Source organism: Podarcis cretensis, assembly GCF_951804945.1.
Source record: "Podarcis cretensis genome assembly, chromosome: 7".
In the NCBI taxonomy this organism is placed as follows: Eukaryota; Metazoa; Chordata; class Lepidosauria; order Squamata; family Lacertidae; genus Podarcis; species Podarcis cretensis.
Genome location: NC_137176.1, coordinates 54,398,269 through 54,422,891, shown reverse-complemented (window position 1 = coordinate 54,422,891; position 24,623 = coordinate 54,398,269). Strand labels below are relative to the sequence as shown.

Below are 24,623 nucleotides of genomic sequence, written 5' to 3'. Positions count from 1 at the left end.
AGAGCCAAATTCAATATGACACTAAAGGTGTCGCTGAAAGAACACCAGATTTTTGTTGTTGCTGTTTTAAAACAAATTAATTACAGGCATGGGGAGCGTTTTCATCATGGCTGCTATGTGCAGTGAGGGAGAGTTTTTCAGATAGGATAACAGAAGAATCGGGTGAAATTTAACATGGACAAGAAAGCTTTCATCAGTGTGAATAGAAACCTTTCTCCAATGCCAAATAGGAGATGGGGGAGCATGATCCAAATTGGGAAAATGGCAAGGAAGAAGAGGTTAAATTTGCTCTACATGACCCCCACCATGGCCTCTGTCTGGATTGGGGCTGCTGCACCAGCTATTGTTTTTCTTTCTTTTTTAAAAGAAAAATATCCCAAAAAATATGTGGTGTGGGCATTATAATCTTTCCAGCACCAGGTTAAAATGTGTCTATTTGTCCAGGCATTTTAAATGGTTGCATTGCCTTAGACTGCCTTACAATTTTAATAATTTTAATGCTGCCTCCAATTCTGACATTCTGTTAGGAATATTTTCTTAGTACATCTTGTATTTGGTATGAATAATTCTTATTTATACTATTGTATTTGGAATCTGATTGAATGAAATGTGGTCTAAAAATATTTTAAACAATAAAAGCAAGTTCACACATGGTGTCACATGAGTCCCTTCCATAAACAATGTGGGTCCTTTAAAAAGGGGGGAGGAGACAATATTTTAAAATTAAGACCACCTTGTTGTGGTTTGGATTAGTCACTGATTTCTTTTTACAAATATCTCCAGTATATATGTATATTTAAGTAGTATATATTTATATATTTATACATTTATTTATATATTTAAGTAGTTTCCCCCTCTTAAGTGCAGTTAAACCTTTGAGAAGAGAGTGGAAAAGGGAGAGGAAACAGAAAAAGAAGAAGAAAAAAAATGGAAAGAAACAAAGGAAAGAATAGTGGCAAGTGTTCTCAGTCAAACCAAGGGCATATATTTCCATCCACTGCTTCGCCTGATATCATTCATACTCACATTTTCTAGGCTCACACAGTCTTCTCAGTTAGTGTGCTTGTAAAAAAGCTAAACATTCCTTATCCATGCTTCTTTGTCATACGTGCCCCTCAGGAATTTGATTTTTAAAAACCAAATCAGAATGCCGCATTAGGATTTCTGGCTTTATCAAAACCGCAGCAAGTATTCCACCTGCTGGACAAAGGCAGCAGTGACGCTTCCTTCACAGGAAACAGATGTAGCCAATATCTGCAATCTACACAATGACAAACAAAGGGGGAACAAAATCAAGGTTTCCCCTGTCTCGATATGCTAAGAAAATAAATAAAGTGGGATATGCAACCATCTGATTATAAGGACGTAAGAAGGTCATGTATTTGTCACAAAGGTTCTAAGTTCCTAAGAAATTCTAACATTTGTTCAGTGTGTTGCTGCTGTTGTTTTAAAAAGGCAAAATCATATTTGTTGCACTCAAATACAAAATTGCAAAACAAACATAAACAGCTGCCTCCTGGTTCTCAGCACAGGTACTTTTTCTGAGCAGTTATAAAATACAAGAGCAAACTCAAGAAAAGCCATCAGAGAAGCTACATACATGCCATATATTTAAAGTGCTTAAGCCACATGACCAGCCCCAAAGAATCCTGGGAGGTGTAGTTCATTACCGGTAAGTGTGCAGGGAATTGTATCTGTCTGCTGAATAAAATACTGTTTCCAGATTCCTTGGGAGAAGCCATATGTGTTAAATGTATTGTCTGTATGCAGCCAGACTGTTTTGGCAATAATATTGGAGCTACGCACAACCACAAGCTTCTACTCCCCTGGTGGAACCTGCTAATTGTTGAGTTGCAGTACAATGTGATCAGAGGTCACTGTTTCTTTTATGGTATCCTGCCTAATTTGCCTGACATTTATCTTTTCTCTCCCGCTTATTATACCTTATTTTCTTTCCTTAAACTATATTCCCCCCCCCCATATGCTCGCAAAAAATTGCTGATGACTTCCTGGTACCTTTGCATTACTGTATTTCTTTATCAACTATCAACACGGTGTGAAACCTGCATAAAATGACATTGTAAGATATTGGGCAAAAGAGGAGGCCTTTCCAAAAGATGGAACAAAGCCCTCACATTCTTTTCTGATCCTTTCCTTATGCCCACTGACCATCCAGTTTTAACATCCCCCATTGTTCTCTTGACCTTTTCCCATCAGACACAATACTTCCCCTTTCACTTCCTTCAAATTTTGCCAACTCTGCATGGCCTTTCTGGCAGAACAATCCCATGTACAGTGGTACGTCTAGTTATTGGCTTGATCCATTCCGGGGTGCCGTTCGCACCCCAAAAAGTCCATAACTAGAGTGCTGCTTCTGCACACATGTGCGGCACAATAGAGTGCTTCTGCACATGCGCGAAGCATGCAGAACACTTCTGCGCACGCACACACGGTGAAACCCGAAACTATACACTTCCAGGTTTGCCACGTTAGCAAGCTGAAAAGACGCAACATGAACTTAACAGAACATGAGGTATGACTGTATAGGAAGGCAGTGGAATTTACACCAGCTTAAGTCAAGTCAAGCTTAGTTAGGTAAAGGTAAAGGGACCCCTGACCATAAGGTCCAGTCGTGACCGACTCTGGGGTTGCGGCACTCATCTCGCTTTATTGGCCGAAGGAGCCGGCGTACAGCTTCCGGTTATGTGGCCAGCATGACTAAGCCGCTTCTGGCGAACCAAAGCAGTGCACGGAATCGCCATTTACCTTCCCGCTGGAGCGGTACCTATCTATCTACTTGCCCTTTGATGTGCTTTCAAACTGCTTGGTTGGCAGGAGCAGGGACCGAGCAATGGGAGCTCACCCCATTGCGGGGATTCGAACCACCTACCTTCTGATTGGCAAGCCCTAGGCTCTGTGGTTTAACCCACAGCGCCACTCGTGCCCCTATCAAGCTTAGTTACCCCTATTCCAAATCCCAGCTCAAGCCTGGTAGATAGGAAACAAGCCTTGGAAATAGAATTTTACCAACACCATCCATTTTTGCTGGTGTAGGTTTCACGTGACTGAACTGAAAAGGATTTGGAACAGGGGTAAGTACATCATTAAGTTCCACTGGGTGAGTCAGCAAAGCCCGAGCTCAGCCAGGTTGAGGGAGTTGTGTAGGCATATCCCTTTTTGAGCTGTGATGAGGGAGTTGCGTCAGCTGAGCTTAGCTGGGACAGCCCAAGTTCCATCTATTCCAAACTCTCTCATCCCAGTGGATCTTGGGTATGGATGGCTCTGTTAATTTAGTTCAGATTCTGGCTAGTCAGCTATCCCATAGAGACATGTTATTCACCTGTCTCTGTAAGTAGAAGCTTAAACTGTCAGCTCAACAGCTGTGTGCATGTCCGAACAGCTTGACTAGATGTTCATCTAGGGCAGGCATAGGCAAACTCGGCCCTCCAGATGTTTTGGGACTACAGCTCCCATGATCCCTAGCTAACAGGACCAGTGGTCAGGGATGATGGGAATTGTAGTCCCAAAACATCTGGAGGGCCGAGTTTGCCTATGCCTGATCTAGGGCCTAGAAAAGTACTGCAAGAACTATCTTGATTCTGCTTCACAACCTAGTGAAAAACACACCACAGCTAAAATAAAAGGCACAAGTTAAATGGGTGTGTATTCTGTAGTCTGAATAATTTATCCTGACTACATCACTTTTTTTGTTACAGATACTGGAATCATTAGATTCCTGACTTCAGTGCTAACTGATATTTTTGAAGATGGGTTCTTTTGAGCAGAAATAATGCAGAAATTGCTTGCTATGAGTTCACTTTGTAAGAATAAAATGTAATTCATTTGCTTGTTTTTATTTGTACGTTTCTTTAACGGCACTTTTTCTTGCATAACTGCCATGCAGTTTTGAATGTTATTTGGCAGTAAACTATTCCTTTAACCACATATGCTATTCAACTTTACAATAAAGCTGAATAATATTGCATGAGACATCGTAAAACAATTTAAGAAACAAAATGTCATAAAAGATGACAATATCAAGGAGGCAGACATTTCCTGCAATAAGCAATTGTTCTCAAAGGCAATCTGATCATTCACTTTCATAACATAGACTGGTAAAATGGTGATAGCATTTTTATTTAATTGTGTTTTTTTTATTTATTTATTTATTTATTTAATTGTTCAGCACAGGTACACCAATATTGTAGGTTGCTAAGTTAGCCATCAATAAAGAACCACAAACATGGCCAAATGTATAATCACACACAATTTAAGCAAACTCTGAGCAATTTCAGTCCAACAAAATTATTCTGTGTAAAAGCTCCATCAAATGATACCTTTCAATTTTAATTTGCCATTTGGAGAGAGACAAACTTCAGCCACATAATTATAACACATGTCCTCTCTGCAAGATCAGTTTTGAGAGTGGAGTTTTAAATATTTCTGTTTTGCTGTACAGTGCCTCATCTTTATCACACTTGATATGGCAAACATACTGTTTTCGTTTTTGGTTTTGCTTTACTACCTATCAGCAAAACACACAGCATCTGAAGAAGCCACAAACCCTCCTTTTGTGTATGTTTTCTCACAGATTAAGCTAACTTTTAAGTAGATTAATGGTTTGCTTTCAACCCTGACAGTTTCCCCTGCCACACACACAGATCTATTTTTGACTCAAATTTTATTTTAGGATGTCCTGGCTCTGATGCTAAATTAGAAACCATGGTGTGAATTTTATAGAACACTATTTCCTTTTATAAAGGATGTTCACAGCTAATCTGTCATCTAAAGGGCAGACAGAGGTCAATAAGGCTAGGAAACCAAGACAGGTGGGCTGATAGAAGCCTGAAACTTGATTTTTCCTAATACTACAGTGGCTAAATTAAAACTCTCCTTGTTTCTTTTCATTGTCAAACAAAAGCAAAATGTATGGCAACACAAATAATACATATCAGTCCCCATCATGACTGATGTTCCTGGGATTTCACATCTTTCAGCTACAGTTTATGCAACTGTTATACTTCCTGTTGTGATCAGCTTTCATGCTGCACTGTAAACCTGTACACATGATTTATGCCACATTTTAGAGGCCTTTTTAGTGCAAATAAAGTAATATTCAAGAAATGAATATCGACTTTAATAAGGCACTGTAAACCTGCATACATTTTATTGTATTTATGAGATATTTTAGAGTTGTTTTCAGTGCAAATAAAGTGGTATTCAACAATGAAACAATCATGCATTGATCTTATACTTAAAAATAACATTTTTTAAAAGCACCAAGATTGCAATCCAGTAATTCATGAGTTACGTTGATTGATGTCAATGAAGCTACTCTGAGTTATTGAATATTACCCGTAAAATATATGAATTTCTGTCTGCCTGCATTTATACTCTACAATTCTATCTTTTTTAAAAAAAAAAAAAACCACATCCTAAAAACAGTACAAAGATTTAAAAACAAATCCACACATAAAAATAGTGCAGATGCAGACTGGAATAAAGATCTATATTTAAGTTATAAGAATTCTACTCAAAGTAAACAAGTTTTGAATGGGGGCATCAAACATCAGTGATGTGACAGTTTCTACTTTGGTAAAGATGTGGTTAATTGAAGACATGAAAGTGATAGCACTCATGGATGAAAAAAAAGACTTTTATGATGCTGGCAGCAGTTTTTTGACCTGTAGAACTAAACAGGATATTCAGCTGGAGTAAAGGCTGTCTCTCTTTCAGATTTCAGGAAAAGCTATGAAACCAACCCTGCTCACAAGAACTGATCATTCCTGTAAGTTGCATCATTTCAGTGGTGCTATGAACTTTAATCAATTTGTGTGTGTGCATTTTAACTGCTATGTTTATTATGTGTCCCTTTACATTTTTAATGAGTCAATTATCATTTGTCAATAATTATCCCCAGTGGTTTGCCCCCTACTAATTAGTTGCCCATCCACCCACAAAAACAATAATCTTCCTTGAGTATTTTAGTTTCTGGAGCCTGCCAAGCCCTAAACTATCGTCAACTCTACTGGTTGCCCAATTTACACCTGCTAAGATGAGATCAGCCAATATTAGTTTGGACAAATGAAGATTTTCCTGGGGTAGTCTAAAGTTGCCTACCAGCCATGGATAAGCAGCTACAGTGAGTTGCTTTAATGAGCAGCATTTTTTATATAAGAGAGAGAGAGCTTAAAATCCCACTTTTGAAAAGATGCCATTTCCATTCATTTAAAAAAGCCAATTAAAAATTGTAACAGTTTATGTTTTTGCATTTAAGATAATGCAATTTCTTTAGGAAATTCCTGCCAGTGGAAGAACAGCAAGGAGGGAGCCAAGCTAACTTCTCTCGGAATGGAATTCCAAAGTCTGGGAGCAGCCACCGAGAAGGCCCTCTCCCGCATGCCTGTGAAGGTGACAGAACTGAGAGAAGGCCCTCCCACAAAGATCTCAGGACCCTGGCAAGTTTGTATGAGAGAATGCTGTCTTTCAGTAGCCTGGGCCTAAGCCATAACTTGCACTTTGAAATGTGCCTGAAAACAGATCAGCCAGTGGAACTATTGTAACAGGGGAATTGTATGCTTTCTGTAGCCAGCTCTGGTCAACCATCTGGCTGTAGCTCTCAGCCAGGAGGGAGGCAGCAGCTGGTGCCCTGGCTACATTTTGAGGCAGCACTGGAGCCGTTCACCGGAGGGCGCCCTGCAGCCCCAGTACTGCCCGTGGCACCCTGCTCCCCCAAAATCTCCCTTCTTCTGCTACCAGGTGCACTAGCTTCAACTGTGCAAATACCGCCTTGGTCACCTCAGAAACCTGGGCATCCAGACTCAGGGTGAAGCCCAAAAGCACCCGCAAACTGTGAACCTGTGTCTTCAAGGGGAGTGTAGCCCCATCCAGCACAGGCTGAAAAGCACTTCTGTCTTGTCTGGATTAAGTTTCAATTTGTTCATCCTCATCCAGGCCATTACTGATGGTAGAAACCAATTTAGTTGATGAGAGTTGGAGCCAAACATTATCTGGAAGGCTACAGATTCCACATTTCTTCTCTAGAGACTTTGCTGGCATCATAAGGAATATAAACTACTTAAAGGTTTTGTTTATGATTAAACTGTATCTAAATTAAAGATGTAAGACAATCTCCCCTTACATGTGCTGGCTATGCTAAAGGGACTTATAGTCCAAAATTTGTTTACAGTATGTGAATCGTTCTTGGATCACAGTATGATGCCCATTAATTTACATTTCATAAAGGAACAAGTAGACAATCCCTGTCCCGTCCCACAAAAAACAAACAAACCACAAAACACACACACCGTAGAAAATTAAGCAACCCTAACATGGTTGTTTAATGAAAGGTTAAGCCAATAATTATAGAGCACTGAGTTTTGAAAACACAGGATGTAAATCTTAAGGACTTGGAAGTGTTTTCTTCTATTTTCTCACCAATTAAGTAAGATCCACTTTCCTAGCCTCAGGAGCAAGCAGGTTTATCAGGTGTAAGTGTGTAAACATAGCATTAACCATGTTCCGTGGTGCTGCATCTTCCTCCATGGATGAGAAAACAGAAAGATCAACTGTTATGCTTCTTACAGCCAAAGCAAGCAAGCAAACATAAAATTACCAAACAATCTTCAAGCTTTGCTTTCTGGGCCTGTGAAAAGATAAATGATCCATTCATCATATTTTCATGCAGACACTTTTCATTTAATATATATTAATTGTTAATGATTAATTTTAATAATATTTATGTTTCCTCCCATAGGGGATCATATTTCCTCAATAAACAAGAGGGTACCTCCCTTACTTGGAAATATTGATATAACTGCAGGGGAAATTATCAGGTTAACACTTGTATATATGATTTAATCCCTTGCCTAGATATTAATTACACAACCCAATTCTGCTTAGTACCATGGTGTCATGTTCCCAATCATACCATTTGCATGTGATATGAATTCATTAGTCATATTTTGTGATATTCAGGATCTGATATGCACATACCACAAAGTCACAAAATTTCCACATGAAAAATCCTGGCTGATCAAGTCCTATCAAATAATAAATAGATGTCAAAATCCACATATTTCAAAGGGAGTCCAGCTTAATTATGGTTGGGAAGTAACAACTGATCCATTGTCTATTCTACCTCATACTCATCGGGAAACAAATTATTTAAAACAACAGCACAGATTCACATTCAGAAATATGGATCCAAGTTTAGACATTGATGAATATTGGCTTGCCTTTTTGGTCATTCAGGATAAAACTTATGACTGCACAAACATATTCCAGTATTTTCATAAAACAGGAAAATAATTGTTTTAAACAGGATGCATGCAGAATAAATTTTGCTTCTAAATCACAGCAGCAAGAAGCCTTGAAGAAAATCAGACACTGTAAAGTAATCCCACAATACCTTGGAAAAAATCCAAGATTACTTTGTTCCTAGACATATTCTTTGTGGATAAATGAAGCTGGCATTCTTTCGGTGAAGAAACAATGTTTCTTCATAACCCTTAAGAAATACAAAATGAAACAAAGTTTTGCTCAGATAAGCAAAGAAATGCAAGACTTTTTCTGATACAGTACTTGCATTAAAAACAGTGCAGGAGACTTTTGTCTGCAACTATGAAGTTGGGATAACTTGAGATGACATTATTCTGATCTCTGAAATGGTCAGTGAGAGACCTTGAGGGCTTCTCTATGGTGAACAAGTGCTTTTATACATGCATGCCTAAGCCATTGCTTAAGTAGCCAAAATAGTGCTACCCATATATAAGAGGGTGGTGCCACTGGTCTCCCTCCCTATCTGCTCAACTTTTGAATGCTTCCTTGTTTTTAATTGCAGGCATGATTTATCCCCATAATATATGCCAATGCATTAGGAACGTAACACAAACCCTGGCTGATAATGTCAAAAGCCTATCTAGTCCAGCATCCTGTTCTCCCATTGACCAATGAGGTGCCCATGGGAAGCTCACAGACAGGATCTGAGTGCAATAGTACTCTCCCCACTTGCATTCCCCAGCAACTCATATTTAGAGGTACACTGTCTCTGATGGTAAAGGTAGAACATAACTATTGATGCCACTGATAGTTTTATCCTCTATCAATTTGGCTAATCCATTTTAAAAGCCATCCAGGTTGTTGGCTGTGACTGCACCTTGTGGGAACAGATTCCACAGTTTATCTATGCAGCATGTGAACAATGCTCTCCTTGGGGAAGCTGTACTACCCAGGACAGGATGGGGTTGTGCAGAGTTGTTAAGGCAGCAGAGAGCATTGTTGGCTGCCCACTTTCCACCTTAGAGCAGATTTATGCCACAAGGTGCCATAGGAAGGCACTGGACATAGTAAAAGATCCATCGCATCCTGGTCACTGTCTCTTCGAGCTCCTGCCGTCGGGACGGAGATACAGGAAAATGAAGACAAGAACAAGCCATCTCAAGAGCAGCTTCTTCTCCAGAGCGATCTCGGCCCTGAATGGGAAACCTGGACTTTGAAAGTCATCTAATCTTCCTTGCTGTATTATATTGTATTGTTTTAATTAGTGTTTTTATAGTTGTTCTGATTTTGTGTGGAGTGCCCTACCTGGGTGGATGGAGCAGCCAAGTAAATTTCGTTGTCCCTGAGAGGGGGCAATGACAATAAAGATATTATTATTATTATTATTATTATTAAAAAAATGCACCTGGCACCATGAATGTCAGTTTTTAAGTGCTTGGCCTATGTACCCAGGCCTTCGGTATTCAATATAGCTTCTGTTGTGATACTCACTGTGGGGTACAGCTTGTCCTTCTTATGGGCACTTTAGGAATTTTGTATTTTAATTTTGTATTTTTCTAAATAATTTTTTATTGGTTTTTTTCATATTTTTATAAAATTTAACATAACCATTTCAAACATTAAAGTGCAAAGTTCTTTTGACCTTAAAGTGCAAGGTTCTTCTTCAGACCTCCTTCCCTCCCTCCCTGGGTTCCATATTTAGGATTAAATTTGCTGCATCTTTTACCCTTATCCATCTGTTAAATAACCATAATTATCATAAATAATTCCACCTTACAAGTGTTATTACATCCCTGCCAGATATTTTAACTGCTTACAATGGTCTTTTAAATAAATTACAAATTTACTCCAGTCTTAGAAAATACTTGATCAAGTTGTATTTAAATTTTCTAGTCCTAAAATGATTGTATCTGTTTTTATTTTATCTTGCGGAGTTGCATTGTGACTTTTTTTGGATAAAGCGACTAACGAATGTGCTGGTTGTTGCTATTATGGTGGTGAAAAGGCTCCTTTCGTCTGTCCTGAATCTTAAAACATTCATTTTCACTTTCCATTGTCCTAAACTATATCACAGGGTGAGGAGAAAATGAGAAAAGGGAGAGAGGGAGGGAAGGCTCATTAAAGGGAAGGTAAAACAGATGAATAAAAATTGCCCATATATCCTGCCTTGAATCTGATAAATGGGTGTTGCCTCACCTGCTCTGTTCTTTCCTTCTTCTGTGGAACTAAGGTGGCCTGTGACTCAGGTGGCTGTTACTTACCATAAATCAATCAGATAAAGAAATGTCCTGAGTCTGCTAGAAAGAAAGAAATGTAAAATTCAATCATGAGACTATCACTTAAATCAATTAGGTAGATATCCAGAGCCAGCTACAGAGAAATAAATGCAGAAGTCAGGGATCATCATTTTCATTTAATTGCAACCTGGCCATTAAAACTCAGTGGTTTCTGCCCCTTTCCTCCCTCCACACATTTGTGGAAGCCTTTCTCCTCACCAGCTAAGGGGAAATCTCTAGGAAATGTTTCATTTTGGCAATGCAGAGTACCGTGTGAGGACTCAACGTCTGTTGGTCCTCTTAACTATCATGTCCAAGAGTCCAAGAGTGCTGCGCTTTGCAGATTATCTCCATCAAAAGTTAAGATCTTGAATCTGAAACCAGATTGTGAGTCCTGAGTGCAGGTTTTGGGGTTTATACCTAACACAGAGAGATGAACTACAGTATTTGACCTCTCATTTTGCTGAACTTTTGCTGTAATTACACTTTGCTGTAATTCATGCTTGTTGTGGATAAACTGATGTGTAGCCCAACCCTATGCACATTTACTAAGAAGCAAGCACCACTGGGTTTAATTGGGTGCTTACTTCCAAACAAGCATGCATAGAATTGCAATGTGCTCCTGTTTGCTTACCACCATTTACCTGCTACAATTAAATGAGTTTCCAGATCAGGCTGCAGTCCTAAACCCACATGTAGTCCAAGTCTATTCATGCTTATTCAGATGTCAATCCCATTGTGTAGAACAGGACATGCTCCCATTTGAGTGGGCATAGGGTGATAGCCATAGACACCTGCTTTGCAGTCAATTTAATGTACCGTATATCCTCCAATAAGAGCATAAATATATTCTCTTGGAATCTCAGCAAATTGCTAAGCCTAAATTGCAGGTAGAAGCAAGGCAACATCTTTAAAATTACACAAAAAGTAAAGGTAGCTTGGTTGGCTCTTACAAAAAAAATCCAAAGTCCATATGAGGGCTATATCTTTATTAGGCTAAGCAAAATGTCATTAAATAAGGTAGTGGAAAGCACCTCATTTGAATGTCTACTAGCTTCACCCACACCTCCAACTTACCAATGCAGGCATGGATGGCTTGAGTAACCCCAACAACCTTTTTCTCCCCTCATACCCCTTGAATTTTCAACATCTAATTTGACGAAGAGTTCTGTGGAACTTGAAAGCTTGCACACTATTTTATGACTTTTTGATTGGCCCAATAAAGGTATTTACCTCATAATTTCATAACTATAAAAATAACTTCATAATTTTTAAAGCATGTATTTCTTTTTCACAGCCCTGTTCCTTCATTAATGTTCATCCTGAAGAGATTTTCCCCAAATCCCCTTACATTGTCAGCCTAGATGGACCTGTGTTCAGTGGAGTGGGCCATGATAGAATGATGTTGAATACATGGACACTGGTATTCCTTGTGTATTTGTTGAATGGCACATCCTGGCTACTGCATTAATATTAATATTTTCTTATACATGGAGGATTTATATTGATTTTATAGCTGCTTACCAGTTAGGGCTTCCTGGGAATTGTATTTGGTAGTCCCTTGATTTTCCCTTCAACTATAATTCCCACCATTTCTATCAAGCCTATTTTTCAGCCTGTAGCTGAGATAGAGATGATCCAACAGAAAAACAGCAAATAAAAAGTGTAAAAGCCTTTTCCTTGAGGAGCTTAGTGAAACTTAGTAGATTTGATCTGGTCATCATGCGAAGTGATACTTGATCTCATCAAAAGTTTTCCCTTAACTATAACTGTAGATCACTGGTTAATCAATGTGATCAATGTGCACAAAATGAACTGACATTTTAGTTGTCATGCAGATGCAAAAGGGACAGGTGATGATGAGAAAGAGAGCAATTGACTCAGACTATGTTTAAGAAGTCTGGAATTTAGACAACCTCATTGTGTTTTGTTGTTGAAGTGAATTCATACACCAGTTATCAACTGGATTATTTGATCTAGGCTGACGCTATCTTTCTCTTGTAGAGATAATTGGCCTTAGGTGTGATTAAGCTAGTCCTCACTTTTTTAAAAAATAAGCATTTTGGAAAGCTTTCTCATTTTTCCACTCATCCTGAAACCACCCATTACTAATGTTAAAGATGTGCTGGTCTAAAGCAATATGGAAGGGGGACAGATTGAGTTAATATTGAACTTTAAGCTGCAGTCTTATCCACACTTACCTAGGAATAAGACTCTAAATAGTGATATTTACTCCAGAAAAAGCCTGTATCTGACTGTACTGCAGGACTGCAATCCCAACTATACTAATTTGGGATTAAACCCCACTAAACTTAACAGGAACTTTATTCTGAGTAAACATGCATTCTCCCATTTTGCCTGCAAGGCTACTTTGGTCAAGCCACGCCCACCTACATCGTGTAGGCATCGCTGTGATAAATGACATTTGCAAAGGCACAGGGCTTTGTGAACGCTGACAATCAGCTGAACGTCAGCGCCTGCAAATTCCTGTTCTTTAGCGTGCATTATTTGATTCCAATCTACGTGGGCAACGAGAAAAAGGATCACCTGACATTATGACATCAATCGGTCGAAAGCTGGCCAGCATATCCACATGTCAGATTTGACCCGTGGAGCGGTGGGTGGGGAGGGGAGGTTAGGATCTGGCCAAATCCAGCTCCCCAACCGTCACGTAAAGGACTAGGTGTGACTTGTGAAAAACCGCAAGAACCTACCAGTGTTTATCGCGAATTCTCATCAAGCACAGCAGGTCTTTCTTCCAAAGAGGATTGGTTTGGGATTAGGTATTTACCAACCAATAGACCTAAATGCATAAACTAAAAATGAAGTTATGATAGGAGTGGAGGTGGTGAAATCGAGTAAAAGGAAGAAATTTGAAATACATAGTGAAGCTTCCAATCCAATAAAGTACCTTTACTCTTAAATACGATTGCCTTAAATGGGGCTTACTCTTAAGGACTGTAGCATCAATCTACAGAAATGACCAGCTTTATTTGCCTGTTTTTGCTGCAAGGTGCAGAAAAACTTTCAATTCACCACCCGCTTTTCCTCCTACCATCGGTTTACCGTTTGTGAGAGGGCAAAGTGCGAAGTTACATCTGTTCCCGCGCCTCTTTATCTCGCAGCTTGGAAGAAATTAACACGATCAGTTCCTAAACGCAAGAGAAAGTCACCGGCCCAATTGTTCCCTTGGGATAAAAAGGGGGCGGTTCGGATGAACCATTCCAATGAGTTCAAGCTAAAGGGGATCTAGTTTTGAGCCGAAATTGGCACGACCCAATTTCTTGCACACTAGTTCCTGACAGTTCGGTTGACCGAAGTGTCCTAGTGTGATTTCAGTTAATAGACCAATTGCGTTGAAGCGTCTCTTTTCTCTTTTGATCGCCTTTGACTGAATCGGCAATCGTGAAATAAGAGCTAGGAAGGAAAAGGGGTGCTTTCTTTTTTCTTCTCTTTCCGAAATAAAGGTCTCTTTCAAGTGCTGCTCAAGAAACTGAGAAAGGGGAGAGGGAAAATACTTACGAGATGATTTGTAAGTAAGACTGTTTTTTAAATGGCACATAAACTAATTATTTTTGAAGAAAATAATCTCCAGTATCCTCTTCCGTTTCAAGCTCAAACGTACAAGGACAAACTCTTCGTTACCCCAAGCAAAGGGAGGCTGTGTGTCCAGACTGGAACACACAATCTCACTAGTGGTGATGTTTTCTAAAATAACATTTTTTTCTTTTTGTTTTCACGGTGCTGGTGTTTTTCCAATACGAATGTGGGACGGGGACCTCAAAGGAAGAGATGAGGAAGTGATCAAGGGAAATCAAAATCAACCTGATTTAATCTGGAACACTTGATTTCATTTGGCGGGCGCCTTGCAGATAAACTTAAAACCATCACGGGACAGATAACTCCTCTTCTTTTCCTAGAACTTGATCCTCCTTTGCAGAACTTGATCCTCCTTTGCAGAGTGGCATTTGCCAACCTGGTCCGACCCTCCCCCCGCCAGTGCTTTAGACCCAAACTCTCAGCCCCAGCTAACACGACCAGTGTTCAGAGATGGTGGGAGAGCCCAGTAACAGCAGGCGGGCACCAAGTTGACAACGGATTCCTTCTGAAGTACACCCCCAGCCTGGATCAAGCGTTTTGGTGTCCTTACACAAGGTTGTGACTGGGATCACAACCTACCTACACCTCCTACCTGTTCTTCCCAAACCTGTTCATTTATTGCCAGAAATTATTTAAGCGGTAAACTCACTATTTTGAGAGGAAAGGCAGTTGGAACACCGCCGTCCTTTCTTTTCAAACCAGCTGTAGTGGATAATCAAATTATTTTGCAAAGAAATACCCTTTCTAAAAGGGAAGCTACCTTTTACTAGATCCCCGGGACCTATGAGCCAAAGCCTCATTGGGGGAAGGCAAGAGAGCCCGAGTTTCGGAGTTGCAGAGGGGGGTGGAGTGGAAAATTCGTTTGCACGCAGATCTCCTCTTGACTGCCTTCAGCTTTTTTCACTTCAGCGGTTTAGTTTAGCAAAGAGTAGCGAGGGGAAAGAAAAATCGTGCGACCCCTGCATCCAGAGCCCTGCTTTAGTGACTCCTCTGGAAAGCTCTCCAGCTGTAGGGAGAAATTGCCTGCATTTAAACAAACTTTCTAAAGTATCTGAAATAGTATTACTGTATTTGGAAAGCAGTGGGGTGGGGATCTTGAGATTCGCGTGTCAGTCAGATTATAGTTCAGTAATTGTATGCTCATGTTTACTGCTTTGGAAGATGCCGAGTATCATCGAACTCTCCCCCAAAGTCTAATACCTTTAATATGCCCCCTTATAGAGATATTGGCTGGAGGTAAAACCGACTCTGCTTTATACACATCTCACTCTACAACCTTCCAGCTTCTAGGCAGAAGTCTTATTAAAAGTGCCTACTCCATGATCCTTGTAGCAGCACCGAGGGGACCAGGCAAGGAGTGTGAAGTGCGAATTGTTTAACCAGCTCTCCGTTCTCCTGTTTGGCACAGAGGAATCTGCCTCGGACCAAGCCAGACCATTGACCCATCTTCCTCCATGTTTTCTACACTGACTGGCAGAGACTCTCCCCCCCCCCCAGATGTTGCGAGCTGAACCGGGGACCTTCTGCTCTACCTTCCGCAAAGGTGTTGGGTATATTTATATAAACACACGGCGAAGCCCGCAAGAACCACACCATCACTCATAACCACCTGAGTTATTTTATTGCCGAGCTGTTTCCAAGTCAAACGTCTACTGGGGGTTCCCCAAGTCCCACCCCCTTCTGTACAAGGACCCCTCGCTGGCTCTGTCCGATGTGGAGGTTACAGAAAGAAGGAAAGGGGGAAAGGGGAAACGAAGGCTCCAGCGGGGACTTTAAAAAAAAAAACCCGCTCAAAGTTCCCAGGCCTGGTTTCTAAAAATGTTTCAGTCAATAAATTACAATAAATAGAACCGAGGGATCCAGTCCGCTCCTGCCTCTATTCCCGTCCGCAGAGTCCCTCTCACAGCTCCGGATAGCCTCCTCCTCCTCCCGCGGCTGCGCAGTAGTAAGCGGCGGCAGAGTTCGCCTCCGAGGCCTCGTGGCTCGCGTAGGGAGGGAGGCCCAGTTCGCCGGGCCGGCAGCCGAAGGGCAGATACTGCTCGAACTCGGCGCGGTCCACGTCGGCCAGCAGCTCCACGTCATGCGGGGGAAGGTGCTCCAAGCCGACGGCGGCGTCTCCTCGACGGCAGGCTTGCTGCTGCTGCTGTTGCTGCTGCGCGGGATCCTGAGCAGAGGCGTAGGCGGCCACGGGAGCCGCGAAGCGGGCGCGGAAAAGCCCGGCGCTGCTGCCCGCAGGGGCGCCGTTGCAGGGGTACTCGGCGCCGGGGGGCGTCGGGTAGCCGTAGGGCCCCAGCAGGCAGCCGCCTTCGTCGGGCTGGTGAGGCGGGAAAAAGGCGGGCTCCGCGCAGGCGCCGCTCTGCGACTCGGGCTCGGGGGTGGGCAGGTTGTAACTCCCGAAATGGGCGCCCAAAGCCGGCAGCGGGAGAGGCGCACAGTCTCGGTAGTGGAAGTTCCCGCCGGCGTAGCCCGGCTGCTCGGGGTACGGGAGGCCCAGCCCCTCGCAGCCGCTGCCCGCGTCCATGGACAGCCCCAGCTGGTGCTGCGGGTGGTGGTGGTGGTGCGGCTGCTGTTGCTGCTGCGGCACCGGGAGGAAACCGCTCCCGCCTTCGGCCGCGCCGTCGCCGCGCTTGAGGCGCTTCACCTGCTTCCTCCGCCGCGGCCTGTACTTGTAGTTGGGGTGGTCGCGCATGTGCTGCAGCCGCAGCCGCTCCGCCTCCTCCACAAAGGGCCGCTTCTCCTCCTGGGTCAGCGCCCGCCACGACTGGCCTGTCAGCGCGAGGAGAGAAGGGGGAAAGGTGGTTTCAAACAGGCGCCCACAATTCAGCCTCGGCGGCTGCCGGTCATTCCCCCCCAAACCTCGCCACACTCTGCCCGCTGGTCTTCCCTCAGCCAGGCCGGAAAACAAATCAATTGACAACGCAGTCCTAACATGGAAGTTAATCCCATACAGCCCTCACCCCAAACCTCGGCACACTCTTTGCCCGCTGGCGTTTTCTCGCCTTGGCGCGGACTTTCCCTCAGGCAGGAAAAAAGTCAACTGACAGCCGTAGCAATGCCTACTCAGAAATGGATCCCATGCTCCAAGGTAAATGGACCATTGCCTCCCACACCACCTCACAGCCCTCTCGAGGATGGGCAGTCTGTGGCCCTTCAGGGGTTTCTGGATTCCCAGCTCCCATCAGCGTGAAGCAACCATTGGTCGGCGGTGATCGGAGCGGAGGTCCAGCAACTTCCGATGGGCCACAGGTTTCCACGCTCTGCTCAGCAGGGGAAGGCAAGAGGGATGCGCCTTCAGGGACGCACCTCTTCGGAGCCGGGCCGGTTGGTTCTGGCTTTCGGGGGGGGGGGATTTCAGGCTGCAGTGAGGTAGCCAGCATTTGAGGGACGACCACAAGCAGCTTGCTTAATAACTAGAGTCTATGTGACACTTGTATCCAAGCTTAAAACAAGTGTAGCCCCTTCGGGAGTTGGGATGGCAGACGACTAGTTTATGTGGATAAACAACGGCAGCTGGCCGGCCTTCTCGCGCCCCAAACCCAGCAGCTGAGAGGAGCAGCGCCGGCATTGCGAAGAAACGCAGGCCAGCCGTCCTCCCGCTTGCGAAAGAGTATTTCCCTTCCCGTTCCCCGTGCCAAAAAAGGCACGTCGGATTATAGCAATGTAAATAAATATGTCGCTGGAATCCGAATCTTTGTCGTCGGACCTTCCATTAGCTACGTCGAGGTTTAAGCCTTTTCAGCCCTCCTGCTCCTCTTAGCCAGACCTTCTGAAACTCCCTTAGCCCACCCTGCCTGCGTGGTGGGCGGGATCGAGGGCGAGAGCTGCCTGGGAATTGCTGCTCTGCCCCGTGCGCTCCAAGCTCCCGAGGGGCCTTCGCGTGGCCGAGCCAGCTTCCCAGAGAAGGACCCTCCTCTTGCGGAGATGGCAGTTGCTTTGGGGTGCGCTCCCGCGCATCAAGGCCAACTCCTAGGAGTCGACGTCCCTTTGGCGCCCCCAATAAAATATTGGAGGGGGCCGCCCCCCACCCACGTTGATGGGCATTGCCTTTCACATGGTGTGCTTGCTCCACGTCATGTGATCGATTATGCGGGTAGGGGGTTACCTGCCCCCCCAATATATTTCATTCAAGTTGACACATCTGCTTTCACGCAACTACTTGGAACCCCCTTGAATTTACTTCCAAGGGAGCATGCGTGGGATTGTGCTGTTACTCTCTTGTAGGTAGCAACAGCAAGGTCTAGGGACTTCCTTTGCCACTGGCATCTTACAGCCCCCCCCCCACCCCCAGCCTCCCGGGCACTTACCCAGCATCTTGCTGAGCTCGGCGTTGTGCAGATCCGGGTTCTGCTGCGCCAGCCGCTTGCGCTCGTCCTTGGCCCAGACCATGAAGGCGTTCATGGGGCGGCGGATGCGCGCTTCCCCTTTGGCCCGGCCCGGGCCGCCTTGCTGGCCTGCATCGGCGGCGGCGGCCGCCTCGCCCTTGCCCTTGCCCTCCGGGCTCAGCGACTCTGCCCACGGACACTGCATCATGAGCGGAGGAGGGAGCGAGCACCGTCCTTGGTCGTCGCTGCTGGCGTATCCAGCATCGGGGCTGCTCATTGCCACGCTGCTCCGCCGGACCCACCCGCTCCTTGCCCTCGGTCCTCTTCCTGGCGCCCCCGCAAGGCAAATTGGGACGGCTCGCTGGAAGGAACGCTTGGGAGAGACTCCGAGCGACACTCAGGCAGTCCGCGCTGGCTCTCGACTAGCTGGCGGCCGTCGCCGCGCGGCTTCGTTTAAACTGAGCCCGGGCCAATCGGCTTCGTGGGCGGGGCCGGGGACCGTCGCAGCGGGCGAGCAGAGGACCAGTTCCATCTGCAATTCACCTGTATGGGAGCTGGCCAGGAGTAACCTTTCCAGCGACAAGTGGATTTTTCCATGACTTGGGGCTACGTGGAAGTAAATTCCATTGAGATCAATGGGATCTACTTTCAAGTTAAGGGCGATTGGGCTCGGAATGAGAGAGACCCGAAGGTGACTCGTTACAGGTGACCGAAGAGGATATCCTTGCTTGGGATCACGCTATTTAAGTAGTTTGTTTTTATGGGAGGGAAAATGAACCACTTTCGACCTATTTTATCTGTTTCCTGTCTGCTGGACGTGTTTTCTAGACAGGAAATGTCATTGGTAAATCTGATGGAAGAAATACATTTATAATATGTAAGCGTTACATTTGTACATGATACGTTATCGTGTATCATAATTCGTTAAGTTTTTGTATCGCATGGGTACACGCACACAAATGGAGTCTAAAATATATATATTTTGTAAATGCAAGTATCATATTTACCACAGAAAACTATGCTCTAAATGTACTTCTTTTGTTTCTCAAACTGCTGTTGATGCTTCAGTTGGTATAATTAATTTAGAGTACTTGAACTTTAACTGGTTCATTTCCGATTATTTCAACAGCAGGAACTCAAGCACGTTTTAAGGGGTTTTTAAGTTTTTTTCGCACTTAAGGGATTTCAGCACAATATTATGCAATGTGTTTTTTACGACGTACATTAATGCACAAAATGAACAAGAGTATCACCTAATAATTTTTAAATGCTTTAAACCTTGTAACCTGCACTGCGACTTGCTGTTGAAGGGCAGGTAATGAATTTAATCATCACCGTCATCATCACACCACCTGACAAACCACTATTGTTAACTCAACATTGCGCGGTTATGTAGGGGGTAATGAAAATCTAGGACACTTGCTTCAAAGAACCGGAAGTAAACGGTACTGATTCCAGCGAAAAGGACTCCCAAGTGTAGCTGTAGGTTAGTATTTATGTTAGAAGGCGATGCTGTTAAACGCACTGATGCTTACATGCTTTGAATTCGGATCTAATATTTTTTTCTGAAATCAGTGGTACTTATTTCAGCGTAGTACCTTCTTCCCTAAATAGCCTTACTGGAAAATAAGCTCCACAGCGGGACTTGCTTCCGAGTAAGCATGTATTGAGTTTCGCTACAAGGCTTGGGGTGTCAGTCTGGACAGCTTCAGCCAAAACCAACATTCAGGTGAACGTAGTCGTTCCTTGCCTTAACTCAGCCTCACCAACTCGCGCTTCCTGCGGAATGCAATTAGTTGTTTTCTTTGACCCTTTAGTTATTTTTCTTTGACTATATCGTAAAGGTTCCCCCTGATCCTGAAGCCATTCCGAGTTTAGTGTTTAGAATCGAGATTCCCAGGACCACTTGGCTGTGAGTCAGCCTAATTACTTTGGATCCAAGTTGTGGGTCAAAACGCCGCTGGATTGTATTTTGCAAAATTCCAGGGTGAAAATAATTCGTGGATCAAGATGTCTGAGATACGGTGCAATTAGGCTTATATTTGAACTATTTATTTATTTATTTATTTTAAACCCCAAAATTATATTTTTTGCCGCTGAAAAGAAACGAAACTATCTTGAAATGGTGATGATACTTTCTGTCTCATCTTGCTAGCCATTACCTAGGAAACACTTCGGGATTCCCCGTCAAAATATTTATTCCGCTTGATAGCGGGACTACGCCATGCACAACCTCAGGAAAGCGCAGAGCGCCTGAGTGCTATGTTAGGAAAGTATCTTTGACCCTGGGGCAGACGTTACAGAAACAGCTTCAGAGGAAACAGATTGCTTCTCTGTGGGACATTTGCATTGCGCTAGAGAGCCTTCAGGCTCGCATCCCACGACGTCTGCGTAAACTGCGATCCACAAACAACTGAGGCCAGATTATTTGCAGTTCAGACCGATCTGAAGTCAAGGGGATTGTTGCATTTTAGAGCATTTTTAAAATTTTACTGGCAGCGAAGAGCATTGGGTCCCTTCTATGTGCGAGCCACGCGCTCCGGGGATCGATCCAGCAGTCCCTTGTCTCTAACCCGGTTGTTGGGAGGTTCTCTGAAGAACCTCAGCATCGCCCTTACACCGAGTCAGACCATTAGTCCATGCAGCTTAGTATTAATGTACCTCCCTGACAGACAGGCCACTGTCGGGAGGGTCTTTCCAAGCCGCGCCCGGGGTATGCCAGGAATCGAACCTGTGATGTGGCAGGCCATACACCGCCTTTAGGGACTTGAGTTTTTTGTTTCATTTTGTTTTCGAAAATCAAGTTCAGGCCACAGCAAATTTTCCGTTCCAGATTCAGCGCCCCAGGATTAAAGGCAGAGAAAGGCGAGTTTCGAACTCGGCTCAGAACTTTCGAGCGAACTCTTGGCAGAGATCCCCTGGGAATTCAAGGATCCGGAGTGACAGAAGGGGATACGGATCTCGGGAGAGGTACACACCCTCTAGAGACCCGCAGATCCCTCGCACCGGTTTATGTGCAACGACCTGGCCGAAACCGGCACCGCAAATCTATTCGCTTGCGCGCTCCGACCCTGGACACGCGACTGTGGAAATTAAATCCCGCAGCGATCGCGATCGCTTTGAAGTTTGGGATCAGGTGATCTATCGGCACTGACTGCCCCTTGCTAAGCAGCGTCCAGTTTCGTTGCTGCCTGCATTTCACTCCAAAGGAGTGAAGACCGGAGTAAGACCAGTGAGATCTGAATGTGCCCAATTTGGGAAAGTCCCCACGTGCTCCTCGTAACCCAAACCCCGAAAAGTGCTGCTGCTGTGTCTCCTCTCGGCCGGGATCCCGTGTTTCCCTTGGCCCCCAGACCCGGCGGGCGGGGGCTCCCGTTGGGGACAAAGTGACCTTTTCAACTCACGGCGCTGGAGCAGGGAGAGCGAGCGCCCTTTGCTCAGAGACGCCGCCTTTCTATTTCCACCGTTTTCCCAAGCGCGGCGTTGAATGGCTGCGGATCTGCCCGCCACGTTATCAGAGCCGGCCACAAATGCCACATGAAAAGCAGCAAACATCCGCAGGGCTTCCTGCAAGGCGCGCTGGCTCGCAAGACAAGCTGGAGGGAAGAAAGGGAAGGTGGGTGGGTGCGTGGGTGGCCCCCGCACGGGGCGAGGGGAGGAGGTGCGCCTATATATCACCGCACACATTTCTCGGGACAATGTACGACGCAATGTGCTGTACACACACTCACGTGTAATAGAGACAATACCTCGTGTGCACACATGCATATACGTGTGTGTGTAAGAGAAAGAGAGATGGGGGGGGGGGTATCCACTCCTGCAACAGACCTACTGCCAAATAAGTATATTTATATTGTGATAGTTTCTATGGAGCAGTATTTCCATACGAACAGGACTTGCAAAACTGTCAGTAAAAGCAGGCGGGTAATAAATGGTGTGGGGAGAAACACCCACTGTGAACCCGACAATGGCAGTTGTTCTTGTGCTTCAACAGTGTCACTGATTTCCCCATAGATAGCAGCAATCTTGACAGGAAATCTGTGACTATCAGAACCACTCTTCACTTCTCCTTCCATCATCCCTGAGCTAAACTAAACTCTTCTAATTAGCCACCTAAGCTTCTAATTAGTGGAGTAGACTTTGCTCTTAACACACTGTTAAACTGTAGTTCACAGTTGTTTGGAAGTACTTAAAAAGTTCCTTTTCTTATAAAAGTGGAGAGTAAAAGAAATAAACTAACATAATTATATGTATACCTACTTAAAAGTGATGTCTTCCTGATTTCAGTGGGGCTTACACTCTACTTGATTTCAATGTGGCCTAGGACTGTAATGTGGTTTGTGGGCTGCAATCCACAAACTGGAACAGACTTCAGCAATCTCAGATTTGACAGACAGCCAGGGCACAATCCACAGTTTCTTAAACCCAAACCCCAAAACATGATGAGTGTTTATTTATTCTATTTTATATCCTGCCCTCCTTCCAAGGAATTCAAGACTGGGTGCTTGGTTGTTCCTTTCCCTACTAGTGTTCTTATAACAACCCTGTGAAATTAAGACCAGTCCTAGTCTGACACTACATCACACTGGCCATCTAAGTCATAAAGTGTTTAGGATTGTGGTGGTATTCATCAATGTCTGTGGAACTCTGTGATATCTGCAAGCTTGCAGCCAGAGACTTTAATGGAAATGCAGCACAATCCTATGTATCATGATTTTGCAGAAGATGAACTCAGGGATTCAGTGGGTTTTACACTCAAGATACATACGACTGGGGACTGCAGCACTGACCATTTCTAGGTCTGTGCAATCTGATGTGGTACGAGAGAGAGAAAGAGACCATGGTGTTCAATATGGTTTAGGATTACTGCTCCAAAGCAAAATTATTATTTTCAAAGAAAATAATATAGCCAGAGCTAAACACGGAGTCTCATGTTTTAATCCAGGGGTAGCTAAATAATACTCCTCTGGATTTTGCTAGACTACAACTCCCATCTGCCCCAGCCAGCATGCCCAATGGTCAGGGATTATGGGAGTTGCTGTGCAACAAGAGATGACAGACCACAGGTGGCCACCCCTGTTTTAATAAGAAGTCAGTTAAAATATATTCCAAAGTAAATGAGCTTTGGATTGCAGTCATGAAGTATATACTGTACATATTTACATGCTAGAATTTAGTTGCATATTTTTACTTATTTCAGGATCTATATGCCAATCTCCATTCGAAGAACGTCTGGGCAGTTTAAAGAAATACCAAAGGTTAGGAATGAGAGGAAAGAAAATGGCATCTCCAATACAATCTTATTTATTGATAAGTCTGGGGAGGGAGGATGGCATAATATGATCCCTGACCATTAGCCATGCTGAGTGGGGCAGATGAGAGCCAGAATCCACCAACATCTGGAGCGTCCCATATCACCTATGGTGATCATCAGACTTCCTCATGATGTGACTAGTCCAGATCTATGGCTAGTATCTTGCTAAGTTACACTCAGAGGAGACCCACTGAAATTGTTGTTGTTTAGTCGTTTAGTCATGTCTGACTCTTTGTGAGCATGCCAGGCACTCCTGTCTTCCACTGCCTCCCGCAGTTTGGTCAAACTCATGCTGGTAGCTTCGAGAATACTGTCCAACCATCTCGTCCTCTGTCGTCCCCTTCTCCTTGTGCCCTCCATCTTTCCCAGCATCAGGGTCTTTTCCAGGGAGTCTTCTCTTCTCATGAGGTGGCCAAAGTACTGGAGCCTCAGCTTCAGGATCTGTCCTTCCAGTGAGCACTCAGGGCTGATTTCCTTAAGAATGGATAGGTTTGATCTTCTTGCAGACCATGGGACTCTCAAGAGTCTCCTCCAGCACCATCAAAGCATCAATTCTTTGGCGATCAGCTATCTTTATTGTCCAGCTCTCACTTCCATACACCACTACTGGGAAAACCATAGCTTTAACCCATTAATTTCAATGGATCTGTTCTGAGTATGACTAGTATTGGATATGAACCCATGCTTCTTCATAGTCTTATTTTGTAAAATGTTGGCAAATTTCATCGCAATTTAATTACAAGAAGTAGCCCACAATATCAGTGTTCTGCTTAGCAATAGGTAATTTGTTCAGAAATCCAAAATCTGGCTTCTCAACACCAGATGGATACA

At 44.0% G+C, this 24,623-nt stretch overlaps 1 protein-coding gene and 1 long non-coding RNA gene across 2 annotated transcripts; both read right to left on the bottom strand.

Annotated features, from left to right (window-relative positions):
* Positions 1-7,219: 7,219 nt before the first annotated feature.
* On the bottom strand, positions 7,220-13,606 carry LOC307219896. Its single transcript, XR_013840649.1, has 3 exons — positions 13,506-13,606; positions 10,477-10,577; positions 7,220-7,645 (listed from the first exon to the last, which is right to left on the bottom strand). It is a non-coding gene; the product is annotated as an uncharacterized lncRNA (long non-coding RNA).
* Positions 13,607-15,704: 2,098 nt separating this feature from the next.
* Positions 15,705-19,285, bottom strand: SOX17 (SRY-box transcription factor 17). Its single transcript, XM_079983877.1, has 2 exons — positions 18,461-19,285; positions 15,705-16,922 (listed from the first exon to the last, which is right to left on the bottom strand). Exons 1-2 carry the CDS (start codon positions 18,753-18,755, stop codon positions 16,057-16,059), a joined length of 1,161 nt encoding a protein of 386 aa, XP_079840003.1. The 5' UTR covers positions 18,756-19,285; the 3' UTR covers positions 15,705-16,056.
* Positions 19,286-24,623: the final 5,338 nt, after the last annotated feature.

Excerpts from the sequence above, each read along its gene's own strand:
- SOX17 (XM_079983877.1), bottom strand. The coding sequence starts at position 18,755 with ATGAGCAGCCCCGATGCTGGATACGCCAGCAGCGACGACCAAGGACGG. Across the intron at positions 16,923-18,460 it reads CGAGCTCAGCAAGATGCTGG|GCCAGTCGTGGCGGGCGCTG; the intron begins GTAAGTGCCCGG and ends TCGCGCTGACAG.